The sequence below is a fragment of the Varroa jacobsoni genome, unplaced genomic scaffold, assembly GCF_002532875.2.
Source record: "Varroa jacobsoni isolate VJ856 unplaced genomic scaffold, vjacob_1.0 scaffold_168, whole genome shotgun sequence".
Taxonomy (NCBI): Eukaryota; Metazoa; Arthropoda; class Arachnida; order Mesostigmata; family Varroidae; genus Varroa; species Varroa jacobsoni.
The window spans coordinates 119,185-145,490 of NW_019213070.1; the positions used below are offsets into that span (position 1 = coordinate 119,185).

At 38.6% G+C, this 26,306-nt stretch overlaps 1 protein-coding gene and 1 long non-coding RNA gene across 18 annotated transcripts in view; one reads left to right on the top strand and one right to left on the bottom strand.

Moving 5' to 3' along the window:
* Positions 1–4,514: 4,514 nt before the first annotated feature.
* LOC111271024 (Kv channel-interacting protein 4) overlaps positions 4,515–26,306 on the bottom strand; it is a 42,368-nt gene continuing 20,576 nt past the window's right edge. For 9 of the 16 annotated variants that reach the window (XM_022851548.2, XM_022851582.2, XM_022851557.2 and 6 more), the window contains 6 exons: positions 16,488–16,612; positions 12,143–12,283; positions 10,601–10,777; positions 8,177–8,275; positions 7,377–7,493; positions 4,515–7,020 (listed from right to left, as the gene is read on the bottom strand). In XM_022851548.2, the coding sequence (XP_022707283.1) occupies positions 6,970–7,020; positions 7,377–7,493; positions 8,177–8,275; positions 10,601–10,777; positions 12,143–12,283; positions 16,488–16,612 (710 nt within the window). In that variant the 3' untranslated portion in view covers positions 4,515–6,969. Of the gene's footprint in view, positions 7,021–7,376; positions 7,494–7,960; positions 8,054–8,157; positions 8,276–10,600; positions 10,778–12,142; positions 12,284–16,468; positions 16,613–22,881; positions 22,973–26,306 lie in introns of those variants that run through there. The other 7 variants (XM_022851591.2, XR_002686621.2, XM_086972774.1 and 4 more) reach the window with 7 other exon arrangements.
* Positions 12,455–21,035, top strand: LOC111271093 (uncharacterized). 2 transcript variants are annotated; one of them, XR_002686658.1, is made up of 5 exons: positions 12,455–12,600; positions 17,169–17,295; positions 18,686–19,000; positions 19,270–19,389; positions 19,757–21,035. It is a non-coding gene; the product is annotated as an uncharacterized LOC111271093 (long non-coding RNA). The 2 variants fall into 2 exon arrangements; XR_002686656.2 differs by having other exon boundaries at positions 12,455–12,596.

Sequence of the window (26,306 nt, forward strand, 5' to 3'; positions counted from 1 at the left end):
ACCAGCTATCATCGTCGCATACGGCCAAGTTCCGGAAGAAAAGATGGAAGGTGACGACGGCCAGCAGCAGCTGCGACCCTTAATGGACAGCTACACCTGATAGCTTTTTTTCTAATTCCACAATTGGTTTTACAAAATGTTGCAATGGCTATTATACGTAAAAATAGATGTGTGGCCATGTCATCTGTTTACTCAACCACGACTGCTGATTGTAGAAACAAGCATTTACCATGGTGTAGTAGTAGTAGTGGCTGTTATAGGAGAGAAGAACGGGAACAATAAAAGGTTTCGGCAATACACAGATGAGAGAGAGCGAAGATAATCGGTCTTTCTGCGTGTCGAGCGAATCTTCACGACGATGATCACTTCTTTTTCTATAAAACTGTCGTTTACACACGATAAGTTATAGTGCTGCCGGCAGACATCAACATGGTGAGATCTAGCCTTAAGTGTGTACATGCATGTAAACCTGCCAGGATGTAAAAGCAGTACAAATTTTTCCTTGGAAATCGGAAAAAAGGTCCAGGATTGAACAGAAGCAGACGTTCAGTCTGTCGGTTAAAATCTTTGTGAGAAATAACAGCACATTCAAGTTCCTATCCTGGACTGATCTGATCAGGCAGATCACTGTTTGAAAATAGACCGACTTGGGAGTAGAACAATGAGCTTAGCTAATAGGCGGATATATCCACATGTGCTAATTAGTGAAGTTAATAGGCTGATTACGTGCTAGTTAGGAGAAATTACCAGATCACCACATGGATGTAAAGCTACACTACGGTAGACTCCGACCACCATTTGTAAAGATAAAGCCTTGCTGTTGGTTTTTTTCTCAAATAAATTGTATATTTATGTGCTGTTTTAATCCTTTGCAGCCAACCTAGCTAAACATAATTCGGACCTAAACCTCTTTATTACCACAGTAAGGCGGGACTATGATCAGGCCAACTGGCCTTACTAAATCAAGTTTTCCGTCAATAGCTACCACTACTTTTCAACTTTGACATAGATTTAACTAACCTAATCCATCTAATATCTAAACTGGCCTAGATTGACTTTGCACAAAAGCGGTCATTTGTTTCAAAGGAACCATCGCTGCGTTTAATGTGCGGGATGACACTGTGGTAAAAGTGTAAATTTTCAAGATTGTATCTTTGTTCACAATCTATTTTCATTGCTTTTGGTTTTCTACAGCACCCTGGCGTCCTGGTGGCCATTTTCATACTAACGACCATCCGACATGGAAATGCCTCGCACCAAGTCGGCTCTTCACTTGTTAGTTCTGCGGGCGGCCCTCAAAATGCCCAAACTGGTTCAGACCTGCGAGCTCGCGTGTCTGGGTCGTATTCATTCAAGTTGCCCGATGGCCGTGAACGTAGCGTAATTTACACCGCCGACGAGACCGGATATCGTGCCGAAGTGATGACGTATAAGTTGGGAGTTAAAAGCACGAACGCTCCCGTCGCTAACATCCATTCAGCACCCGTCACAGGGACATTAGCTGTCTTGCCTGCAGCTCCTGTACCGTAATCTAATTTTGGGTAATCTTTATACCGATAGGGTGGAACGTGTACTCGACCATCGTCCTACGTGATAATAATCTATATGGGTTTGTACGAAGATGCCTGGTGAAAATGTCGACGACTCGGAGATTCGACAGACGGCTCTCCGATTTCGACTGACGGCCACGTTACAGCGGTCCGGAGTCGTTATTTTCACACCTACAGCGAACTTCGTCTCCTATTCCAATGCTTACTAACATAAAAGTAGGTACGGACTCTGTTTTCGTAGAGTTAGCGTCGGGAAAGTTTAATTTCCTATTCGCGACCTACTTTTCAAGCGAGCTAATATCATGCGAACATTTCAGCAGGATCTTAACTCGTCTATATACCTTGAATGTGACTATAATGTAGATACGTGGCTTCTAAGCATTTTCCACCGGATGGACACACAGCATAGATGATTTAGTAGAAGCTATGAAGCCGTTACAAAATGCAATATGTACGAAAAGAATGAAATAAACATTTACGTAAGTTTAAATTACGGGCTGGCTTGTTTTTTGAATGCTCATAGTATACTGGATCCAGACAAAATTTTATTACATATGAGAAAATAAGTCTTACTTTATGCCTTTGTGAAGAACGGTTCATGTCATAGATATGACCTTCACAGAAGTGGCGTCAAGCGATATAGTTTGTATTACTACGCTATGACTTGTTTCTCAGAACTGCTGCCACTAGCTCGCTTAACGCAACGTTTCTCAAATGGCCATAATACCTGGCTATAATGAGCCGCTTCAGAGAAGACTCATAGACGTATTCGTATGAGACGCCGATCCCGAAAACAGCGTTTTCAAAGCAAACTTTATTTGCCGGTTAGTATATTTTAGCATGACTAACTGAAAACTAAACAACAAATACAAATTATATACATCTATTTTTGCCAGCGCACGCAATGGTTGCCGCTAGACGGTTCGTGATGCATCCGGTTAACAGTAACCTATTTAAAATGTCTGTTTTTTATCTAATGTTTATTTGTTTGTATAAATATGTAACGTTGTTTAAACACGTGGAGTAATACGCAAGGTGGGATGGCGAAAAAAAAATTGATTTCCAGTGCGTATTTCTGTTTAATGCAGGTATTGCTTTAACCGTAAATAATCGTTGCAATATTGAAGAGCAAACATTTTTCAAGTATAATCTCTAAAAAGGGCTGTTTTTGGGACACCAATAGAATCATCATTATATAACAACATTCCATTGATCACTTTTGATTTTTTTTAAAAGATTTTTTTTATTTGAAAATATCCGAAATTAATCGCGATCAGGGTGCTTAAAAGGTGACCCAACCCCAAAATTTTGATATTTTTTATTGTAATTCTGTCGCACTCCCTTAGAGTTAGTCTAATTCGATATAGTATATATCTTACTCTAGAAATCATTAAAAATGTAGAAAAATATAAAATAGTCAAATAATACGAGTGGAAGTGTTTTCTACATGAAATCGGAAGTTCTTGTTTACTAATCTCGACACAATTCGGATATTTTACTCCGCTGCTATGTATTAAAACGTATTTTAAACACTTTTTAAATTTTAAAACAAAATTTAGAAAAAAAATCCACAGAAGGGTGACCAGTTATAACAGGTATTACTTAAAAGTCTAAATTGCCGTCATTTGTGAAAAAAAAAAAAAAAAGATGAACGAAAATATTCAGCGAAAAGCTACGATCAAAAAACAGCTAAATTTTTTACCAGCTCTTGCTGAAATCGCGTGTCTTTCAAGTATTCAAGAGAGCTACTTCTGTGAACAGTATCAGTCTGTCATACGCTCAACCAAACAGAGGACTTCTAATCACCAAAGATCTGAAAGAGTTTTTGTTGGCCCGATTCACAATTGTTTTTCTTTGCCTTAACCGGCTGACTCAGTCCTCGTTTGACCCTGCCTGTCGTGAGCTAAGCTCCTAGACTTGCTTTTTCTTAGAAGCGCTATTTAATATCCCTCCCTGCAGTAGTGCCTAAAAGATTCCAGAGCCCGAAAGCTATGCAGTGTTTGTTCTTGATTTAGGATCGACTAGGTAAATAATTTTCTATGGTTTTCAACATTTGACGTAAATTAATTGATTATACTCGTTAGTAAGTGTTGATAGAAATCGGAAATATATTGTAAAACTGTCTCTGCTGCATCTGGCAGACAACGCGTCATAAAGTCTACAGGTAGAAACTACCTTTATGTTCCGAGTTTTATATCCAGTGTCGTTCTTAGACATTCTACCAGAAGGTAGTCAGTTTGTCGTGTGGCTGCTTTGTGAAGGGGCTCATATCGATTTAACACGTTCTTAATAATCTATGGCATCTACGAATACGACGCATGTTGATTATGTTTCCTTACCGAATGAAATTGATGTAGATTTTCTATTTTATCTGCACCAATTAGAGCTAACCTTGGTAATACCATAACCTCGTTCGGCTGAATACTACCTAAGGAAGAACTTGATATAGTTGAATTATGCAAACAGAAGACTGATCCGGTAACCTGGGCCCTTTCCCCCGAACTGCAAGATTTAATTAAGTTAGACAACTTAAAAGTTAGCTGAAGTTACACTTCCTGAAGGTAGACATTTCAAGGAATAACAAGTAGGTTTTTAACTTCGGCAAACAAACTTTCACCTGGAGAATCCGTAGATACCATTTGTTCTATGCATGAGAATCAAAGGCAGTTTTCATACCAGTCTATAAAATAATGTTTAATTTGCTTTTAATATAACTTTAAGCATCTATATCAATTTTGTCAATCTTTTTAAAAGGATTTCATTTACCATCGAGAATATGAATCTACCACCAACAAAAGCGCCCATGCTTTACAATATACCGATAATTTTTAATTTAATTAAAAAAAAAAAAAGATAATGATTCTTCGATGGTCTGTGTGCAATGAACAACTGCTCATTAAAGCACCGCCTTTTCTAGCAAAGATACTTAAATATAAACATTTTAAATTAATGAGAACGCAACTATTAGTTGTCTGAAAAACAATTGAATTTTATTAAGTTGAGGTGATTCATGTTTGAAAGGAAAGACAAAGTCATTTCTGATCCTCTGAACAGCCAAACAAGAATGGTTAATGAATCGTAGGATTCATTCACCGCATCGAGCCATAAAAAAAAAAGACTGTTTCGTTGTATTTCTTGCCTATGAAGCGTACGATGTTTTCGTCTAGAGACATTATATATGATCCAGATCTGGTCAGCAAAACTTTCTTCATAGTGCATTACGTATGTGGCTTAAACTTTACTATTTCCATAGGAGAGAACTTCGGGTGAAGTATCTAGTTTTTTTTTGTGTCAATCGTGATCCCAGCATCGTCTTCTTTTCATTTATATATCGACTATTCGTTGTGCCGAAAAATTTGAAAGGCACAAAACTGAACAAAGACACAGGCAAAAGCTAACTTGTTGGAGTTTTTGTCTTTCGTTAGAAACTACGTTATCATTGTTCATTGGTCCATTCGTTTTTTCGGCTTTTTGATATCATCAGGTTCGCCATGGGCAAGCAAGTAACTTGCTTACTTTTATTCAAAAAAGCCTGCTTCTGAAGGTGTAGTACTAACTACTTTGCTCCGAAAGTATGGGAAAAAGGAACGGATGCCGTTAATGCTATTGAAAAGCGTCACGAGAGGTGCTAAAAATGCTTATTTTTCCTATTCGACTAGTAGTAAACAGAAACAGAAGATAAACCACTAGTTACCAATTGTAGTTATCAAATCGATCATACCAATCGTTTAGTTAAAAGTTGGTGCTTTTAATAAGATAATACAACTAATTAAACAGGAGCTCTTACAGTTTGACTAGCTGTAAACTAGGGTTTCGTTCATTCCTTCAGGACCACATTGGCCCTAAATGACGAATAATTAGTAATTGTGGGAACATAGAAACTCATCATACAAGGTGACAGCGGGCCGGCCATCAATCAGCGTACAAACGTCTTATTGCATATATATAGTAGTAGTACTATTCGTCTTCATTTTACCTGCATTGATTGATATCGACGTAAACCCTCACCTGGAGAATTTTATTGTACTTTAATAGCTGATGGGTGCTTTATTATAGGCATAGTAGGTCTTTCCCTATCTGCAGTGTAGCGACCTATTTCTGTTCTACAGCAGACGACGGTCAGAAAGTGATCGGTGCTAGTAATAATAGTTCTTTTCGTACATCATGATAGAGTATGTGGACGTGCGCGTGGGTAAACCCTACGTTCCGTTCGCGTTCTTGTACCTAAATAATGCAGTTCGGGCGACAATTCAATGTGCATGCTCTCATTTTATAAAAAAATGTATAATATGTATAAGAAATATTTATAAATTCGTGCATTGTGTTGGTCAGTTATCACAAATCCTGCGTAGAAATTGTTATGCCTTAGTGTAGCTTCTATGTATATAGGCTAATGGTAAAGGGACACTCTGAAGCTTTCTACCGATCAGAGGTGTGTATATATTGTCGGAAGTGTAATTGAGCTAGGAAAAGCGCTCTTTGGGTTTGAACTGGAGAGATACGATAAAATAAAGGATTGTTATATGACATAAAAAAGTGCATGGTGTTCTAAGCATAAAATTTAATTGCCCGCCGGGGGCCGGATGTGTACGATTAAAATAGTTCAGTAAGTTACTTCGACCGCTTTGATCGAGTACCGGCTTTCGCCTTTAATTACTGTTAACGAACGTGGATTATATCCTGTATGTGTGGTATTTTTATCATTGCTTTTTGCGGCACATCACAACCGTCCCTCGGATTTTCTACGCTGTTTCAAGCAGCTTGGTTATGCGATAAGTTTTCTTTTTGTTTAAACCCTACCACATAGAAATTTCCCTATTTTCTATCTATCTCACCATCAGAATACGACGAGAAGCATTTCGTTCTACTGCTTTCCTACAACGTGCATTATATTAGCGTATATTACCGTTAGCAGGATTGGCAATTAAACCAATCGAATAGGACGTCGATAATTTAGCTTAATCAGTATAACAATGTCGTATATAAATGACTCGTTGAGGCAATGAAGCTGTTTGTAGCCTATATAGATATATATATGTATTTTATTTCGGCACAGCTGACTGACACCATATATGCAGACAGGATTCGTCATCAGTTATTATTAGACAATTATTGTCCTGCATCTCAAAGGCAAAGCTTGCGATCTCCTCATCAATCATGGACGCCACGTCAGTGATTGAGTTAATTTTTATCTGTTCATTTTCGTTTCTGATCACTCGACTGATTGGCTGCCTTAGGAGTACTTCTATTTCATTAATGGGCCTTCATTTCGCTGCGTCATCATGCGGGTTTATTTTGATGATTTTTTTGTTTTTTTTTTCTGCTGAGGATCGATCATCTGCCTTGCTTCTTCTCAGCTATTTTTGTCGTCGAAGTTAGCAAATGAACACTGTGATTATGGTCACAATTTCGTGACAGATCATTCTAGGACAGTATCGAGAACTCCTAGCGAACGCACGATGTCTGGATCCTGAAAAATACACAGGCGCAATTGACAAAAGGCGCCACAAAAAGAGGCGCATTATTTTTTCGACCATACATAGTATATTTCTTAGATTAGTTTAGGTCAGTAATAACTCCTAGCAACTTTACGGTGTTTCTGTACGAGTGTTGTACTTGACCGCTCGACTTTTAATCGTCTTACTTTAATACTAGTTTCAATAAATAACTACTCTTTTGCAAAGCTGAAATGCACAAAAGAAAGGGTTTCAGTAGGATTGACCACTGTGATGTAGTAGCACCATAGGCCAGTAAAACGTGCAGTACTATCATTGATATTTGTGAGAATAAGGCAAGACGGTGGCGACCGATTTCAATTTTGCGTACCAGGAGAGAGCGCTTCGTGTCTCTTCGAAAGCCTCTCACCGAGAAAACGTTTAACGTTGGCGAAACCCATGACAGATCAGGTTCGGTGCGAATGAGGGGCAAAATAACGGAACACATCTACTTGAAAACAAAAACATGTTTATCTCAGCACGTTAAGAAACGGCCAATCAGCCGATTCCAGAACATTTTCATATAAGCTAGGTAAGTAAAATCATTAAAACATTCAATAAAAAAAGTGTCAAATAAACGTGATGGCAATAAGAATTCGGAACAGGCTTGGAGCGAAACTCATCTCGAAAGGATATTCTGCGTTATCATAAGCTATATATCTTAAACACAGATTTGTTTCAATTGCGCAAACACTTATCGAGCATAGGTTGAACGTTTCTATGATGTAAAAAAATATGGGGAGCCGTTTAGCTGTTTCGATCGTACGTCTGAACTAAAAACATGTTCAGACCTTCATCCCGTAATAGTATCAATTCAATTAGTACTATTAATTGTTATTCGTTGATATCTGCTGGAGTCCAGGTTATTGAGCTATTCTAGACAACATCAGAATAACAAAACGAAGCTATACAAACTTGGTTCTTCAAAAGCAGAGTCCACTATTTTTGTTTTAAGCTTGGCCCAGGCCTAAACGTCAACTTGAACCTATAAGCAATCATAAAGGTAAACTACACACAATCTGATTAATTAGATTTGTGAATTTTTACTTCGTTTGTTGAGTGCTATGGTATGAGATGTGGCAGAGGTAATTTGACTTGCTAGGCAAGTTTACCTTGGCTCGATTGGCTTACCTTAAGGCAAGCGTGTACGAACTCATCACTCGTTACGACGCCATCACGATTAAAGTCCAACTTGAGAAATACTCGACTAACGTGTTTCTTGGCTGATATCTGAAAAGCCAAAATTGTTGCAACCCAGAGCGATATGTTAACAAAGAATAACGGTACCTCTAGTTCGCTTTCCAATCTAGTCAACAAAGAGTCGAGTGCCCTAGCGTCACGGCTAGCAACAAACGAGTAAAATGTTCCTCTGCATCATCGGTAAAATGAGAAATTTCATATCCCCTACGGTGTGTGCCAAACTGCTGTTATATTGGCCTATCGCTTTTCAAATCTGGCAAATTGGGCCAGCAATGTTTCCCGACTTGGTAAATTATGCCAAGTACAATGTGTTGAACACGGTTAGTTTCAATAAAGTATATAAGTGCACGTGTTTCATCTATGACCGCTGTCCGTTACCTGAGCATACTAATGAAAAGTGATCCTTGGTTGGTTCTACTTGGTTGGCTTCTGGAATGCCGAATTTCTTTGAACTTCCGTTAACCTAGAACTTTGTCATCGCAGGGTATTATTCTCAAGCTTGCCATCTGACGCGATGCTGGACGTGACACATTTTTTTTTAATATGTTGTCCTCGCATGAGTAGCGAAAAAAAAAAAAGCACTCCTCTAACCCGTGCGGACCTTATTAATTTTTTTAATTTCCGATCAGATATTTTCTTGTCCATCTTCAAGTAATCACCTGTGAAACGAGCTGAGCTGAAGGAATTGATTCGGTGTTCTACTCCTTGGCACGGAGCGGGAAGCTGCGATGAGTTCTTCTCAGTAAACAATAGCCCTATTCGAATCATATTGCCCAATATGGAAAATGGGCAAAACTAAGGTAAAATTGAAAGTGTGTGTTTTTGCATTTTGACAGAGAAATGTTTCTTCATGTATTGTGTGTTTCGTCTGAAATGAGGCTTTACAAGCTGTGTTCGGTAAAAGTCGCGTTCATAATTCGCAAACTACGTCGTACTTGGCCTAGTGGAGAAAGTCAGAGCTTAGTTAACTTATCGCATGAAGTATTCAGACATTTTATCCTGCATCCAGCGTAGCGCAACCTACATTTCTGGTCGACTATTATTCTTTATAGCAACAGAATTTTCATCGAAATGCATGCTGATGTTCGCAATACCAGATAGATCGGTCGTTTTCATGTAACTCAATAATACTGAGCGATTCATGCTGAACTTCATTTAACTTCTAGAAAAAAAAAAGTCAATAATATTTAGTACGTAAGCTGCATTGATTCCAGCATAAATAGTTTTGCCTTGACTTGGTTATTTCTATTTTATTATTGTTCTTTGAACGGAAGACCGTCAACTACCAAAGATTAAGGGTGTGTAAAAATAGACAGTGGATACTTGAACTACAACGAAAGATGCTCGTATCTCAGACGTACGTTATATATGTACCTATTTCTTAAAATTACGCACAACGTAGCGTAGAACTGCACCGATCATTTTCTAGGTAATCTTATGTAGAACTAGTCAGAATAGCACGGGGTATTCTCAACTCATTCTTTAGTTATTTATTTTTTTTTTGCTAAGATTTCTTTGGTTTGAATTCGACAGGTGAGAAAAATCTTTATGGCATCATTATTGCGTCTCTGAACTTGCCCGACGTCTGCTGTTGATGAATGTCCTGAATTGAGTTGAAAAGGAAAAGTTCATGCCCCGTCTGCACACACCTACTCGTACGTTACATAGAAAGTGCCGCTAAAGCAAAAATAACGTTTTGCGTGAGAACTGTTGCGTATTTGTAAGTTGGCATGAATATGTTTGTAAATTGATTTTCCTAAGTTTATTTCAGGTCGGATAACGTCCACAATGCGCTAGGAGAGAGTGCAGTATATTGTATAGCCAACAGATGGGACTAGCCACCAAACCCATAGTGAACTCGCTTTGGTACAAACGTTTTTTGATAAAAAATCATGGCACTGGTAACGCGGTATAAAAATGATCACCGAGTTGATAGAACACGTTCGCTTGATGAAATTATTAATGCGAACATAACCAAATGGTTGAGCACAGCTCAATAATGTTCACGCACAATTTCTGTTTACTATATCTTACAATTTTTGCTAGGGCAATGTATAAACGTTGAGCAGATAGTCTATTGCGCTCGGTACATGACAACTACACAAGTATTAACATTGGATATATCGATTTGTGTTACTTTACTCGTTAGTTCAGGGTTTTCTAGTTTTATTTTTAGATACCCTTCAGCTGCTATTGTGTACTGTTCTGGTATGGAAAATGTTAACTTTCGACTAGTACTACTCAAAGGTTATCGGCCAAATGAGCCTTTTTCGGAATCGTTCGATAAAACTATAAACAAATAGGGAAAGGGTAGATCTAATAGTAAAAAGACAGATGTGGCCATCAGCCGCTTACCTCATCGACGCAGGGTTGAGCACAATGTCCGAGTAATGAGTAAACCGAGTTAACGATCTCGAGCATTTCCTCAGCTGTGATACAGCCGTCGCGATTTAAATCGTATAGATTAAATACCCACTCCAGCTTTTCTGTTGGGGAGCCTCGCGACAATATAGAGAGGCCTTGTACAAAATCCTGTGCAGAACGATGGAAAATCAATAGTGAGTCACTACCAGCGAATAAATAGAATGATATACCTAACGGGTTGATCTGAAGTGCATAATTTGGTAGGAATACATTCGTTCGGTTCGGCATTATTCAAAATTATACATTTAAAGCCTACAGGTAAAAGTTCAGGTAAGAGGAAGTTTATCACCAGACCTTGACCTTTGTTGGCTTCCCGCAACCTCATTTGTCTTCCAAACTTTAGCCCATTGGTGTCATAAACTCTAGACGTACCACACAATATAACGACATACGTAAATGCGTTTTTGATATTAATTAGTGTTTATTTGTTTGTATAAGTTTGTCCGTGTATGAGAGATAGATCTATCAGAGCGTAGTTCATAAATTAGGCTGTTAAGATTCACATTTCGCCTGCGCTAAACACTGATATATCAACAGAGGCCACCTATACAAACTGGACTTTTTTAACGTCAGCCTTGTTGTTCATATCTCCCAAGTAGTCGGCTCTATTCTTAATAAAACCCAGCGAATAACCCTGGCCATTGACTTTGTGTCGTACGTACGTACGTACGTACGTACGTCTACGCGAACGCGCTAGACATTGGGTAAATTGTCTTCAAGGAGTGTTATAATAAATCATTAAACCGCAGACAAACTGGGCCTTGACGTAGATATATAAATCTGGATTTTTAGGACCTACTGCATTGGTGCTTATGAAGAAAAGCGACACCGATTGGAGGATTTGATGAAACTTTTCAGATAACAACACCTTACTTAAGGAAATGCACGTAAGACCGTTGCGACAATAGTACGGGTATTAATATGATTATAGCTGTCAGTATTGAACGGCCAACCAGTCCACTATCTTGAGTAAAGTAACATCTCCTGAATGAAACACACGCTGGATACATGGCTTTATCTGAGATTCGTTCTCTACAGTAAATAGAATGAGGACTTTTATATATAATGGTTGTGTACCAACAGAAAAACCGATATTCGCTGGCCGCCATTGAGTCAAGCTATAACGAATGACTTTAATTGGGCCATCTTGTATTGTACACTTAAATATTGCTCAAAAAACCTTTGAACTTTTCGCCTTTTTTCAATTTTCTCTAGATACTATTATTGAGAAGATGAACAGTTACAGAGTATTTAATAAACTCGACCATTTAATATAGGCTTGAATATATATATGGTGACGAAAAAAAGGTAGTGATGTTTCTAAAATGATTTGTTCGTGTAGTTAGATAAGATTCGAGTCAGAGTGATAGAAGTGGTAGAGTTGAAATTGAGGGTCAGATCATCAATACGACGCATCTGCCTTCGCTAGTACTTGTTCCTTGTTGAATAGCTAGTAAACTGAGTAATACTTACTTTAAAGTTAATTGTGCCTGTTTTATCTTTGTCAAGTACTCTGAAGACATAGTGCGCATAAAGGGTGGTATCGGCGAGTGGGAAGAATTGACAGTACATATCCTTGAACACTGCCTCTGTTACGAGACCACTGGGGCAGGTCTGAAAATAAAATATACAGAAGGAGAATTGTACGTTACGATCAAGCAGCGCCAAAAGAGGTTTGGAGCGACTGAATCAATTAAGTGCACGTTTTGTGACATCGTTTACCATCGTTGACGAAAAAAGCGCACGCGCACGAATGCATGCAACGTCAAGTTGCATATGTTCCTATAAAAGTATTATAAATCAGCCTATTTAACATCCTAATTTAGTTAGATATTAGCAAAATTGTGCGCTTGGACACATACCAACGTCAGATAGTTGACTACCTGCACGTAATTGGCGTTTCAACCAGACGTTTACTCAGCGAAGCGTAAGTAAGAGTCATACATAATTAAGATACGTTGTTTGTATGTGTTAACTGTTCAGTCTTCCAGTTTAACAACAGCTCGTTTCGTGTGAGTTCTTCGATAGAAGGGGCGACCTGATCTGGAGGGCTAATGTATATCCCTTTGAATCCGTCGTATCGTAACCATAATTGACAAGTAGTGTATTACGCTGGTGCAAATCTCAGTGTTGGCAAGAAAAATTGACACCAAAAACTGACGGTCAGGAAAGATAAAAGGTTCAAGAAAAAAAAATTCGGGGAAGGTCAAGAATTATTAACAAGTTAATAGATGTCGTGTGGTCACTATGCATTTTTGTAGGTCTGTTAATGAAATCCCAAATAAGTCCGGCAAAATCCACTCCCATTGGACTCCTACTGGGAGCAGGCCATGGCTGCTATACTCTAAACAGAGGTGATTCTAAAGGCCTGCTCATATGAAACAACTCAAAGTATTAAATATATACATATATATATTTAGTAAAAAATGTTTTCAGATAACGTGTCTGACCACGAGATTACATTATTCTATTTTTTCTACGATAAGGATTTGTGTGTGGTTCTCAATCTTTGTATATTTTAGCCTTGCTGGTTCTATTACGCGGGACGTTCTCAGACCAAAAATGGAACACAATATAGCAAACGTTTATTATTATTTTCTTAGTTAGTCACATAATAATCCAAAAAATCTTGAAATGTTAATGCCAATCTCGTCAATAAGGCGATGGCCTAACTCACTATCATGACGCGTTACTTGAAGTAAATTTACAAATACATGATTTTTTGATGAATCTGATTTGTGAAAGCCTCAAATTCGTGTCAAAATCGTGTACTGACTGTCTTCTAATGAATTTTTCGGAACTTTTAATTTCCTATATCGAGTGAAACTATGTTAGTATATTTGTCACCTTGACCTAGTAGACTGGTCATATATCCCAAATCGCGTTTTGACTTACCCAATATACGAGGAAATATCAGCGGGGGTTGTATACGAAATGCCTAAACCTAAATTTTCCTCAAGTAGGCTGTTTTTATTCGATCCAGTGTTGTCAAATAGAAAAAGTTTATTCCATGCCATACGTTGTATTTTACCGACAACTGCTAGCAAGGCAGCCAGTGTCTTTTCTTGTAAAAAAAAGAAAGCTACATATAAGATGTATACAGTGTACGACCATTTGCGTACATGAAAACCTTTCCGCCAACAGTAGTATAGTAGTTCTATGTAGAAACAGGGCGATGAGCAGAACATTGGTAGACTGAATCCATCACTCTAAACGAACCTCGTTCTATGTTAAACGCTAAGATACTTAACTACTTCATTGATTGATTGGGCTGCAGGATGCTCTTAACGATGCGACAACGGTCCTAGTACGGCGAGTTTAAAGTATATAAGCTTTCCACGACTGTAAAGAAGATATGACTAAATTACAATAACACAGCAGTCTTTCGATAGCATTTGAATGTAAAGGATTTTTTGCCCAGTCGTATAGGTTCTACCAGATCAGTTTTTGTGCAGCCTGAGGTAATCTGTCTTGACAAATGAGTGTGGCTTAATTAGTCCTGTCTAGCGCAGGCAAACTTTTTTACCCTGTGTCCTTGCCGCTTCGGTAAGTTTCGAAATTCTACTTAGTTCGTCATGGTAATTTAACAAGCTAATGCGTTATACGCATGTGTACATTTACTGTCCTTTTCAACTTATTCGAAAGGAGGTTCATCTTAGCGTAATAACGGTACAAGCGTTAGGTCACCCCTTTTTTTGGATCCAAATTAATTCGGATAACTTTTACACGATCTAACATATTGGGAAACAAACGCAGGACGCTCTTAGATCACGACAGCGTTGCCGCTGATACAGTAGCATACATCTACCGCGGTGATGATGTTTCAGTGTGTAATAACGGTAACAGATGCATTTTTTTCAGGCGGCACAGTTTTACCTGAGCAAAAGAAGTTTGACATAAATCATACTTAATTTCAGTCGTAATTTGCATCACGCTCGGCTCTCTTTCAATGTTAGTTAGTATTGTCTGACTCAATGAAAAGGATTGATGGCAGGACGCAGTCAAAGCTAGTGACGATAGACAATAGATTTTAAGAAAACAGCATGCCTATATTTGACATAGCCTTTTGAGACTACGATTTGAATGACTAATCGTAAAAACTATATAGTTTATCCAATCCGCATATATAATAGCGCTATTAGAAAACTTGCCGAAGCACTTATGGTCCGTCTTCCCTGCGGTGATATCGAAAGACCTCTCATTTGTAGTTGCTATATAGTTCAATACGTCAAAACAATGTGCCAAGTGAACTCAGTTCAAACAATGTTACAATCTACGTGTCAACTTTTTTTTATTATAGGGGGATGTTACCATCGAGAAATTGTGTGTTGGCGGTCGACTGTGGTAATGTAATGCGGGAAAAAGTTACAACCCGACAATTTAATATAAAAGAGTCAGCTAAATCAGTTTAATATGTATGGAACAGAATACTGTAGAACGACGCTTGATTATTGGAATGGTGGCAATTGTTGAAAATATCCTGTTATGAATTTTGCCCCAGTCTTGTCCTCGAACCCAGGCCGTTTTGGATCTTTATTAGCTGATTAAACGTAGGAAGGACCATGCCTCATTAAAAGGCTACTCATGCTATTTCGGGTACAAAAACATTTATTTTTGCAAATATTAAACACTTGTTTGACAGTCATCGCCTTAACATATAATCCAGTTACCTGGTTCTGAAACGTATTTCTTTGTTCGCTGCTTGAACTCGAGAGGCGAGACTGGCCGGAAACGGTTTCACTGGTTCACCGTATACTGATAGCAGATATACGGATAGTCATATATTGTAAGATAATCTCGTAATACATAACTTGATTCAATATTCACATTAATGACAGGATGTCAATAAAAAGGGAGCAGTTTTCCAAGTGGCAGGATATAGTAGTTATGGTGAGCGGCGTCGAAGGAGTACTAGTTTGTTTCTACAATCAAAGGATATGTATTTCCATATAATTGCACATAGTTGACACTGGACTAACTAACTAACTGTAAGTTAACTAAGTGGGTAAACGGATCAAAAAGCGCCAGCGGCAAACTCTCTGTCGCTGTGATAGCGCACCCTAAGCCCACAACGACCAGCCACAGTTCTACAAGCAACGGCCTTTACATGGCCGTTGCTTGTAGAATCATGTCTGTCATTTCAACGAATTCTTCGTAGATCAGAGGGCTTCTCTCAGAAAACCTATTAGGACACTTGAAAAAAGTAGATGCCCTCAGGGACGCACCAGTAGTAAAACCGTGTCCTAGACTAAACTAAGTGACTACAATTCTAAAAGTCTGGAGCTGAAATATGTGTTAACTTTGAGAGCTATTCGTAGAAACTTCGATGTACTGCGAGAAAAAAAACTTATATGCGACAAGGGCAACTTCTTTCCTTAGACAAGCTTTTGTATTGTGTAGAACATTTTCAAGTTCTAAATATAGAAGCACCTTTGATTGGGCTAATTAGGTTCGCCAACAATACGACTTTATGATGAACACTTCGCTATAGAAGGAGCCCATACGCCAAAAACCTACTTTCTTTCTAGTCGATTGAGAATGTTGAGCATATTACGGTAAATCAACGTAACAGGATTACGAAATATATGGCAAAATAATAACGTAGACCGCGTATCACCATTTAAATGTGGTGGTCATAATAGTAACCCATAATTTCACGATATATTATTTGGGAGATGATTTACGAGCTACGAAACGAACCTAACAACATTCGCGTGAACAGTATTAATCTTAACGTTGTCCACTGAAAATAGGTCTTTATTTGACTGAACAGGTGTTTATATGGTGTATGTGCCGTACGTTTACGTGTATGAATTACTTGTTTGAATCCCTGATAAATCCTTTTTATCTCGTCGCGGTTAAACTTGGTCGTCTTGCAGAGGTTACCGATCGCTTCAGGCTTACACCGTACTGAACTCGTTTCGAGCTCGTCGATTGCTTTCTCTGTAATACGAACAAGAAGAACCATACGGATCAGACATTTAACGATTTCTCATTAACTAAAGCGGTTATCTTCAAATTATATAGTTGAAATATATTCTCGAAAGTATTAATACTATGCATAGCATTAGTATTTTCGAAATTTTTACCGCTATTTTTAAGAAACGATGTGGCTGACTGTGAGCATTCCGTAAGTAAACACGAGCTAACTAGCCCTATACACATGTGTATGACAAACACTACAACGAACAAAGCAACTCAGCAGATCTAACAGATGGTAGAAGTTCCCTACACTTTGTTCGGCTTCTTATGTCGAAGCGTTTTTTTTTTTTTTTTTTTTTATTATAGGCCGTTATGAATTAGCAACGTACATGTATTATGTAAAACTTCCCAATACAAACTTTGATCACGTAAACATCATAAGTCTGTTCTGCGGATAGGATGATTTCGCTATAAATTTCACAGCATTCCGTCATCTCAGAGCTCGTGTATTTGTATGAATATCAACAGTATACTAACGTAATTGTCGACGTTTTTTCATTTTACACAACACATCTAGCTCCATCACACAGCAAAACGCGTTTACGTACGGATTCGAACCTCGACTACCAAGAGCCCGTGAACTTCACTACGTGAGCACACTACCCACTACACTATCATCAATATAAATTTTCTGCGGTAGTAATGTACGTAATAATTTAACTTTCAACGTAGTTCTAGCACTACTAATGTTTCCTTGATTACCTATATTCTTTATATCAAGCATAAATCGATCGATGTATCATCCTGATTCCCTTGTGTAAGGTCATAGGAAACGCTCTACGGCCTTAGGTACGACATACCGTATGCAACGATACAGAAAAGCTGATAGAGACAACCGGGAAGAAAATGAGATACTTTGACTCCTATTCTATCTAATTTTTGTAATTTTTCCTAAAATTCCCATGCAGAATATTATGAGATAGATTTATATTGCATTCTTAACCAAATTTCTACATGATTTTAGAGTATGTTCTACTACTATACGTCAGTTTTTATCATACCGGTGTCATATCAAACGGTAAATCAATATACTCAGGATAAACACTAGCAGGTATCCAGCGTTATCTGTGCAGTAAAGCTACTGCTTTATTTTATGGTCTCTTAAAGCGGCTTCGCTCAACTGAGATGCCAACTATAATATCTGTATATGATTTCTCACGCTTGTCACGTTGCAGAATTACCATTTTTTGGTTCAGTCGCGTAAACTATATTGGCTAAGGTAAATATCTATTATCGTACATTAAGGCGTCACAAGCGTATTTGTAACGGCTCCAAAATACTACACAAGTAGTCGATCGCTATAGTAAAGCACATACAAAGCTCCTTGCGGTGTCCAACAACAGATAAGCATATGGGGGTCGCTCGCAACGTATTCGGACTTATGTCTGTTTCCTGTCGTTCAAAATATTGCCTGACGACGGCAAAACCGTGCAATATTAAGCTAACTTCTGTAAACTTATAAATCATATAAGCACAGTACTTCAGATTAATTTTATTTTATTGCTATATTAGTAAGAATCACGGCCCGCCCAATGCCTTCAGCTTTTTCGAGTTACTAGTTCATTAATCTGCCTTGAGACGATGAACCATCTCTAGCAAATGACGGAATACGTCATTTGCTAGAACTGGTCCGGAGTCGTATTTAGGCACCTTGGAGCAGTGACGTGTTTCATTACGTTAGTAAAAACGACGCGAGTAGTCTTTGGGAAATGTGTACTTGCTACAACTTAACTCAGTATCAGTTCGAAATTTTTGCAATATCGTCCCGTTCTCAAAAACGACCCCAGTCATCATCTAGAAAATCATATTTAGTACCGCCACCGTCTTTAACTAGCCGCTCATTCTATTCGTAGTTTATAACAGTTCAAAACACCAGCTAGTTATGACTGCGTCAATTCGGAGCTGATTTACGTTTATCTACGTAAAAAATTATCACTATCTCAATTGTAAGGCTAGACGAACGTCTCTAAATATGTCGAGGTAAAGTGTTTTCCATAACGAGCACACGTCGAATTTTGTCGCATCACTTCACAGGTGATTTTCGTACAGTGATCTTGTGAGGTCCAGCTGACTGAAGCTGACAGCATCTGATGACACGCGTTTAATTATCTAAGTGATTTTTCCTTGGAAATTTTATCACATACCTCTTAGAGCAGATATGACCAGCTAGGTTTCAAATTTAACGTATAACGATATGCTAGGAACTGAACGGCTTTCAACGTTTTGCCCTTAGAGCTACGTATCTAGTTAGTTGTACGTGAACGGGTGCGAGTCGATTAGTGAAAGGGCGACGGAACTTCATCTTTCGGTACCGGTAAATCAAGTCATTCTATGCAAAAATATAAAAAAGTAAGTACTGTATTTCTCCCATGCGTTTATGGATCGTTCTATTGTTCTGCATACGTCACATTATTAATTTCCTCCTCTGCAAAGAAAAAACAGCAAGCCTATGCCCTCTTAAAGAATTTAGTTAACTCCAGAGTGGTACCAATACAAAGCCACTATTTTAACTATTAATTTGTAGTATGCCCGAAAGGAAAAAAAGCAATACGTTCTGAGCTAAATCAGAATGCTTCGATGTGATATAAAATTACAATTGGTTAAATTGTTTACCATAGGTTTTAGGGGTCGTTGTTACGAAAACAGATCAAGCTACAACCGATTCCAGCATACGTCTCGGCCTTTTTTTATTTTTCAAATCTAAAGCGGTGACTCTGCAAGCACTCCACCTCTGCCAAGTAAGTTCCTAAAGTACAAAGATGTTTGTTGAGCCCTACCATTGTGACAAAGAGTCTTACGATATATTTTTGCCAATCTTTCAAGTGTTCCATTTCATCTCATTCATCGATGAGGTAAACAGAACAGCTTTAAGACTCTTATTTTTCTGGCTTTGTCATAGCTATAGACACGGCAAAGATACGGAAATGGGTAGGGTGGCCCGATCAATGAAATATTCTATCATAATAACAAATCTCTGAAAAGGTTTCGCCCCACCCCGTTTTAGAATATTCGTTCAAGGGATGCTACTGCATGGGATTCACTGTGCACGTCTATGTTTTTAAACCTTTTCTTTTTTGCTAAACCTGCAATATATGATTATTATAGGAAGCTTCATACGTCTGCTGCTTTCACCTAGAGGAAAAGACTCTGTCTAGGAGCAGTCGTGCGAGCGCCGCGTCAGTCATGCAGCTAACTCTGTAATCAGTGCTGGGAAAGGATACTATGCTAAATAGCTGCCTTGGTGTACTACCATACCTTGTGACACAGATACTAGGCCTGTACCTTCCGACAGGCTCAGACCCGAACAGCAACGATCTGCGCAATATAGGTTCGGATACTTTCTTGTAAATGATTTCATGCGCACTTATCTGTTTTCGAACCAGGACGTGAGGACTAAATAGAGAATATGACTGGTCATTTTTATAGCTACGACGCATAAATTTATGAAGTTGAGTATTTGTTCGTTGATCACATTGTGACACAGTGAGCTTAGAGGCCCATTGTTCAGCTAGACATGGGCAATTGTGATTTCGAACTCAGTCACAAGACACGCCACTGGCGGAGTTAATTAGGATTTGATGTCGTATTTTAAGTAAACAAATAAATTACAACGATATTTGTCTATAATAGAAATACGAGCATATGTGCTGCTGCATGTATATCTGAATTACATACAGATCTTGCGCCATACTGTAACAGTTTCAACCTGTATAAGAAGGCAATAGTCAGAATGAAAAAAGAAATGGTCTTAAGGAACCCGGTGCCGGTATGAAACAACCAAAACATAACTACAAACGATCAAAACACGATGCAAAAAGGCCGTGTATACTGCTAAGACCCAACGCACGTAAACATACGGTAACGTACGTCGTATCAAACAGTTATATTAGTGTTGACTAGATCGTAGTTGGTCATTATGAGCTGTCTTCATGGATACTTCAATAGGAACTCAATGAAAACCGAATGTTGTTCATTTGACCTCATTCAGGCAACCTTTGAGGTTCCTTCGTCTCACTTTATCTAGTACATCATTATATAAAACAAATTTAGGATGCACTTTAGTAGGATTTTCTTGAGATATTTAATAGGCTTGAACGAGCCACAAGTTGCGCTCTATATGTTTTCTGTTCGTTGGCTACGCAGCGAAAGCAAAGTAATCGCGTTCCTATTACTCTTAACGTATTTACGACATCGTAAGGACACGGAGCTCAGGGCGATTCGAACTTTTTCAAATGAGGCTTATCATACATAAAACGAGTGTTTTAAGGACTAGTTTTTGCGCGTTAACAACTCAGCACTATTATACAAATAAATTTCAATGTGCTATTTATTGTAGATCAATATAAAATAATATTCTGTGGCCGGAATCAGATTTGTTCCCGAACGATGCAGCATTATTACAATGCAAGCGTAACACTGTGTTTTATATCCTGTTTCGAAAAAAGTCAATTTTTTAGGTAGATGCGCCTTACCATTTGTACTTATATATATATATATATATATATATATATATATGTATATATATATATATATATATATATACATATATATATATATGTACGTGTATATACAACTTATTCGTTGACAAAATAAGAGAGAACAACTGACACTCTTATATAGCTGACTCCAGTAGGCAAGCAGATATTCGCATCAAACTTTCTACCTTTGCATAGGCTGTACTCCTATTGTTTATTTATATAATTAAGTTTTTGTTAGTTGCTAGTTGGATACACAACTGCGTCATGGCTTCTACACTCATCCGTTGGAAGAAATAGGACGAATTTACACTTTATCGTTTTGCGTATCGTTTCGTAGACGTATTTCGACGGTCAAAGCTATTTTGCTCAGCCGCAACTAGTTTGATACGTGGTTAATTCAAATAATTAGGAGAAACAAAGGGGCAAAGCGCACGGTGCATCTTTAACGCCAAATACCGTGGACGTGTGGCGATTTTTTTCGATTGCTTTTAACAGTTTCTCATGTAGATAACTCAATAATAAAATGAACACAACCATTAGCCCGTTGTTGGAATTGAGCTTCTGCCTTTACAATACAGAAGCTCTGATGTTCGGCTTATCATTAGAACTGCTTGACATGAAGACACAGAAACGTATTCCGACAATTCGACTATTGCATTTCGCTGATCAGCCTATAGCGCACGGAAGACCTTCCCACGAGTCCGCTTATAGATCCATGAATATACGCCATTGGTTAAGGTGTTCACTAGAATGAAATACTGTTTGACGGACGCGTATCTTTGTCCACCTAGTAATAACGGGCTTTTCAGGTTGTCCAACGGAACTTCGCTTTATCTCGAGTGAATGCCGCAACCTGAAGTTTAAACTACGTTTGCGTGTGAGTCGATGTAAGCTCAACCATATCTAAAGTGAATTCCAGTAGTAGAATAGTTTTACAGGTGACTCAAACGTACGTAATATCAACAATGAAACTCCCAACATACTTCGACGAGGAGAACTTGTATGTGTAAGATCCTACAGGATATTGTATAGCGTTTTTTTGGTCCGTCATACTAGTAACCTAGTTTCATAAAGAGATTATCAGGTTGATCTGTCAAGGTTCTGCTTTCTGCAAAAATGCTTTCGAAGTTAGTTCAGGTTTCTAGGTCAAGGATATTACATATAGGACACTCTAAATGGAATGGCGCATTTTAAAATAGATTAATTTCAACGTAGGTATTTAACAGAATAAGTATCCTGTCGTTCGCGTACAAATATATTAGACAAAACGTTACTTGGAATATATTATTGTTCAGACTATTCTATCTGCACTTGGTAACTATTATGTGATGGGACGATTGTAGCATTCAATGCTGTTTTTAATCAAGGTTCGAACTCAGGCATAGACACACGCTGTTTCGTGCTAGGAGTCAGCCGTCTGATAGAATGCTTAGTGATAATATCGGTCATAAGACTCGAAACATAGAAGCTGCATAGTTGGAAAAAAAAAGTCAAATTGAAAACATAGTCAGATTAGCTTCGAATGGACCCCAACGAGATCTTGTGGTCTGTTGGAAATACGGAGAACGAACAGATGCTTCGAGCTGAGTCTACACAGATTCCACTTTGTACTGGGCTTTATCGTTTGGCATCATATAATAAATAGCTTTATAAAAAGGCCAAACGGTTTTGATGTGTGACTTTAGTTTAGAAATAAAAATGATATTTCAAATTATTTCGGTCAAAAATTCTTTCAAATTTAGCATCAGATACCTTTGGGCTTAGATGACCGCACCGGTTCCACGCACAGGCGTTGCTTAGAAACTAGTGCAGTTGTCTTCATTTGATTAATTGGTCATTTAACTATTATGGTAGTTTCTCATGCCGCTCTGGAATTACGAATATTGTACATTGATATAACGTAAGAAGCATATTCCTCGTTAGAAAAACAGTACCTTATACTGCTGGCCTACCTTGCATGATGTCTTCTACAAAATTGTTTAGTCTTGTAATTGACTTAGTGGCAGATGGCTAATTTTTTTCGAAGCTACTATCGCCACTGTGAGTCAAGCCAGGCTCCACGAATAGGCATGATCCATCGAATAAGGAACAGCTTAGTCGTGTTATTAGTACCCATTTTATGCTTCAAACTAAAATTATTACAATACCTTTGCGAACTAACAATAGTCAAAATGCTAACAAAAATAGTCGAGTAAAAAAAACTCATGCATAAACAGAATCCTATCGTCTACTTTTGACAAGATTAGAAAAAACTCGTCGACAGCCTCAAGCTGCTGTAAACTGAATACGTCGTCGTCCAGCGCAGCTACTGTTCCGACCGAGTACAGGCTCGTGGGCCTGTATTGGAAGCGTCCTGATCGGTGACAGGGTCATCGTCGTCACCTCACTGCCTCTTACAGCAACCCATGCGTCAGCAGCTGTTCGCTGAGAAGCCCTCGAAATTTGCTCTCAAAGCTTTCGTTTGTACAATGGTGGAGATGTATTCAATCTCTTCGAAGAATTTCTCTGGTTGCTACTATTTGTTATATTTTAGTCAGCGTAGTTGGACAAACTCGTTTAATCGTTTCTGTCCCGAGATGCGTGCCGTCACGCTTGCCTGCTATTGCTTGCCAGGTAACAGCTACCACTGATACCCCGTTTACTGTAAAGCTCTATCTCTGACACTGCGTAGGAGAGGAAATACGCTGAACGCGGAGAAACTGTACGTGGGAGCAAAATTCTACAGTCGCATCTTGTTTGCTCGTTGGCAAGACCTAACTACGAGACATCTCGGAAACGGGACAACACGGTAATAAAAAAAAAAAAGAACTCAGTGAAAGATTCAGCAATACAGGAGAGGTTCGCGATCAGTAAAAGCAGTAACCACTATGACAATTGCAACGATAATGAAGATGCTGCTTTGAGGAGGACGACTGAACAGGCCTGAATGTCAGAAGGCCTCCTAATAAACGCTTGCAGTTGCCAAGCGCAAGAAACTTGCGTTTGGTTTTACAAACAAAACAACAGTCACATACCCGCAGTATGCGGTGATGGACGCGCTAGCAGCAACCACTATAGGAACAAGGCTGTAACGGTATGACCTGCGAAGCCTAAACCTTTTCGTTCATGCTGCCTAGCGTTTGTGCACTTACACCACTCAACAGGTCCAATTGTACTCGCCTAAATAGGTATGGTAAATAGGCTAGTGTGTGGATAACGTATGGAGATCATACAAAAAGAGCAGTTATTCTTGAATGTTACCCAAGTAACCGATACTGCGCGGCAAAATAGGAAATTGTAAGTCGAAAGCTTCGGTTATGCTGAGGAACTTTCTAAGGGGTCGAATAACTCCTTTCTTCGCTGCTCAAGTATAGATTTCTAGAGAATATATATAAAGGATATTACGAATTCAGCTCAAATATTCCGAATGTCTGGGTAGGTAAGGAAAATGGCGAAGAAATCGACGAAGTATAGTAGAAAAGCACCAAGCTATGGGATATTGTATTTGGTGTTGCCAATTTCTCTCGGTTTGGACCCTCTGTGTCGCCTTGGTTGGTCCTAAGTGTTCGGTGTACACGTCCCAGATACTTTGGCTGTTTAGGAATCGCAAACAGCATCGGGCATCTAGAGACGTAACTGACCTCTAGTGATAAACGTCTTGGAAGAAGCCGTTCATCCTTAAACGTAACGTAGAAATTAATGCCACTGGCGGAATTCACAGAATGTGAGCGAACTTAATTCATAAGCTTTATTTTTATAAAGAACGCGACAAACGACATTTATACACATCTTAATAAAAACGTTATTGAAGTACTTTGTTGTAACCTTTGCTTCAATCCTAACAGGCTAAATAATATTTCGCTATTTCACATGACGTATTATCGCTTATACTTAGCTATCTCACGCATACAACAGCCCAAAGTCTGAGCAGACGACTGCCATTGTGGGTTCCAATTCCAACAAACTTGACTCAAAGAAATGCTCGTATGGATACATATTGCTTCACCGACATGCCGAATATATACGTATCGAAGGTCCTGAAGGAACATGGGTTCCGTCAGAAAGTTAGTTTTGTTTTTCAACAACAAATGGTCAGCATAAAGGCTGATTCCAAAACGAAAGCTTGGTATATTAGAACTTCGAGCGTTATCAGCAAGCGTCTGTACATCACTTACCGCCTTTAATTGAGAGCATTATTGTCATATACAACAGCACTACCATACGTTAAATTATGATAATAATAGTCACAGTAATACAAATTAATACCTAAATATTGCAAGCCCGACATCATCGTTGCGGCATCATGAACTAACGCAGGAAATTAGACCGTGATATTCCGAATAGACCGTGTATGCACGGTAGTCGTTACTGACGAGCCGTCTCCGAAGAGAGCACAGTCACTAGGCAAAATATTGTGCCTTCTAGTAATCGATTTCGCCCTCTCATACATACGTACATACACGTATGTACATGTAATGTACGTATTCCGTCAAATCCAAATTTTCCCATCGACAACATAAATCGATCAATGGAGCCCCTTAATGCTATTCATGGTAGATCCAACTCTGTTTTATTAACCGATCTTTTGTGCCACAACTTGGCGTAAAAGGTGCGCCAACGTCGATTCTAGATCTATTGGCATCACTCTTTTTTGTCTATTTTGCCATCTAACTAACACGCTAGGGCTACCAGTGATTTTTGCATCTATTTTATTTCTATCATACTGGACAGATCGAATAGAATTAAGGGGCAATGCATCTAGATCGTAGACGGATCATTTAATTTAGTGTGTACATTATTGATTTTTATGAAATCGAAAGATGAAAGATTGCTAGATCCGAGTTTTTTTTTCAGAATAAGCCACCTCTACGGACACATAATTTATTTCCAGCAAGCCATCATCTTGGATTCAATTAACACTTATTTCTATCAATGAAGCCAAACACACGATCCTCTCGACTTATCAAATATCGGCCGTTGTCTCGCTCTCTCTATCTCTTGCTAGACAGTTCAAAACTGAGGTGACGAAATTGACAGCGGTTTTTAATGATACGGACATACTTTATTGAGTTTTTGTCAGTTAATGGAAACCGTTTTCTCTTATCGGACCTCAGATAACAACTGGTGCTCACGCATATTTTTTTCTTCATGGAGTATCTGGTTAATATGTGTTCCGGACTCGCGTCTTTGACGTCGCT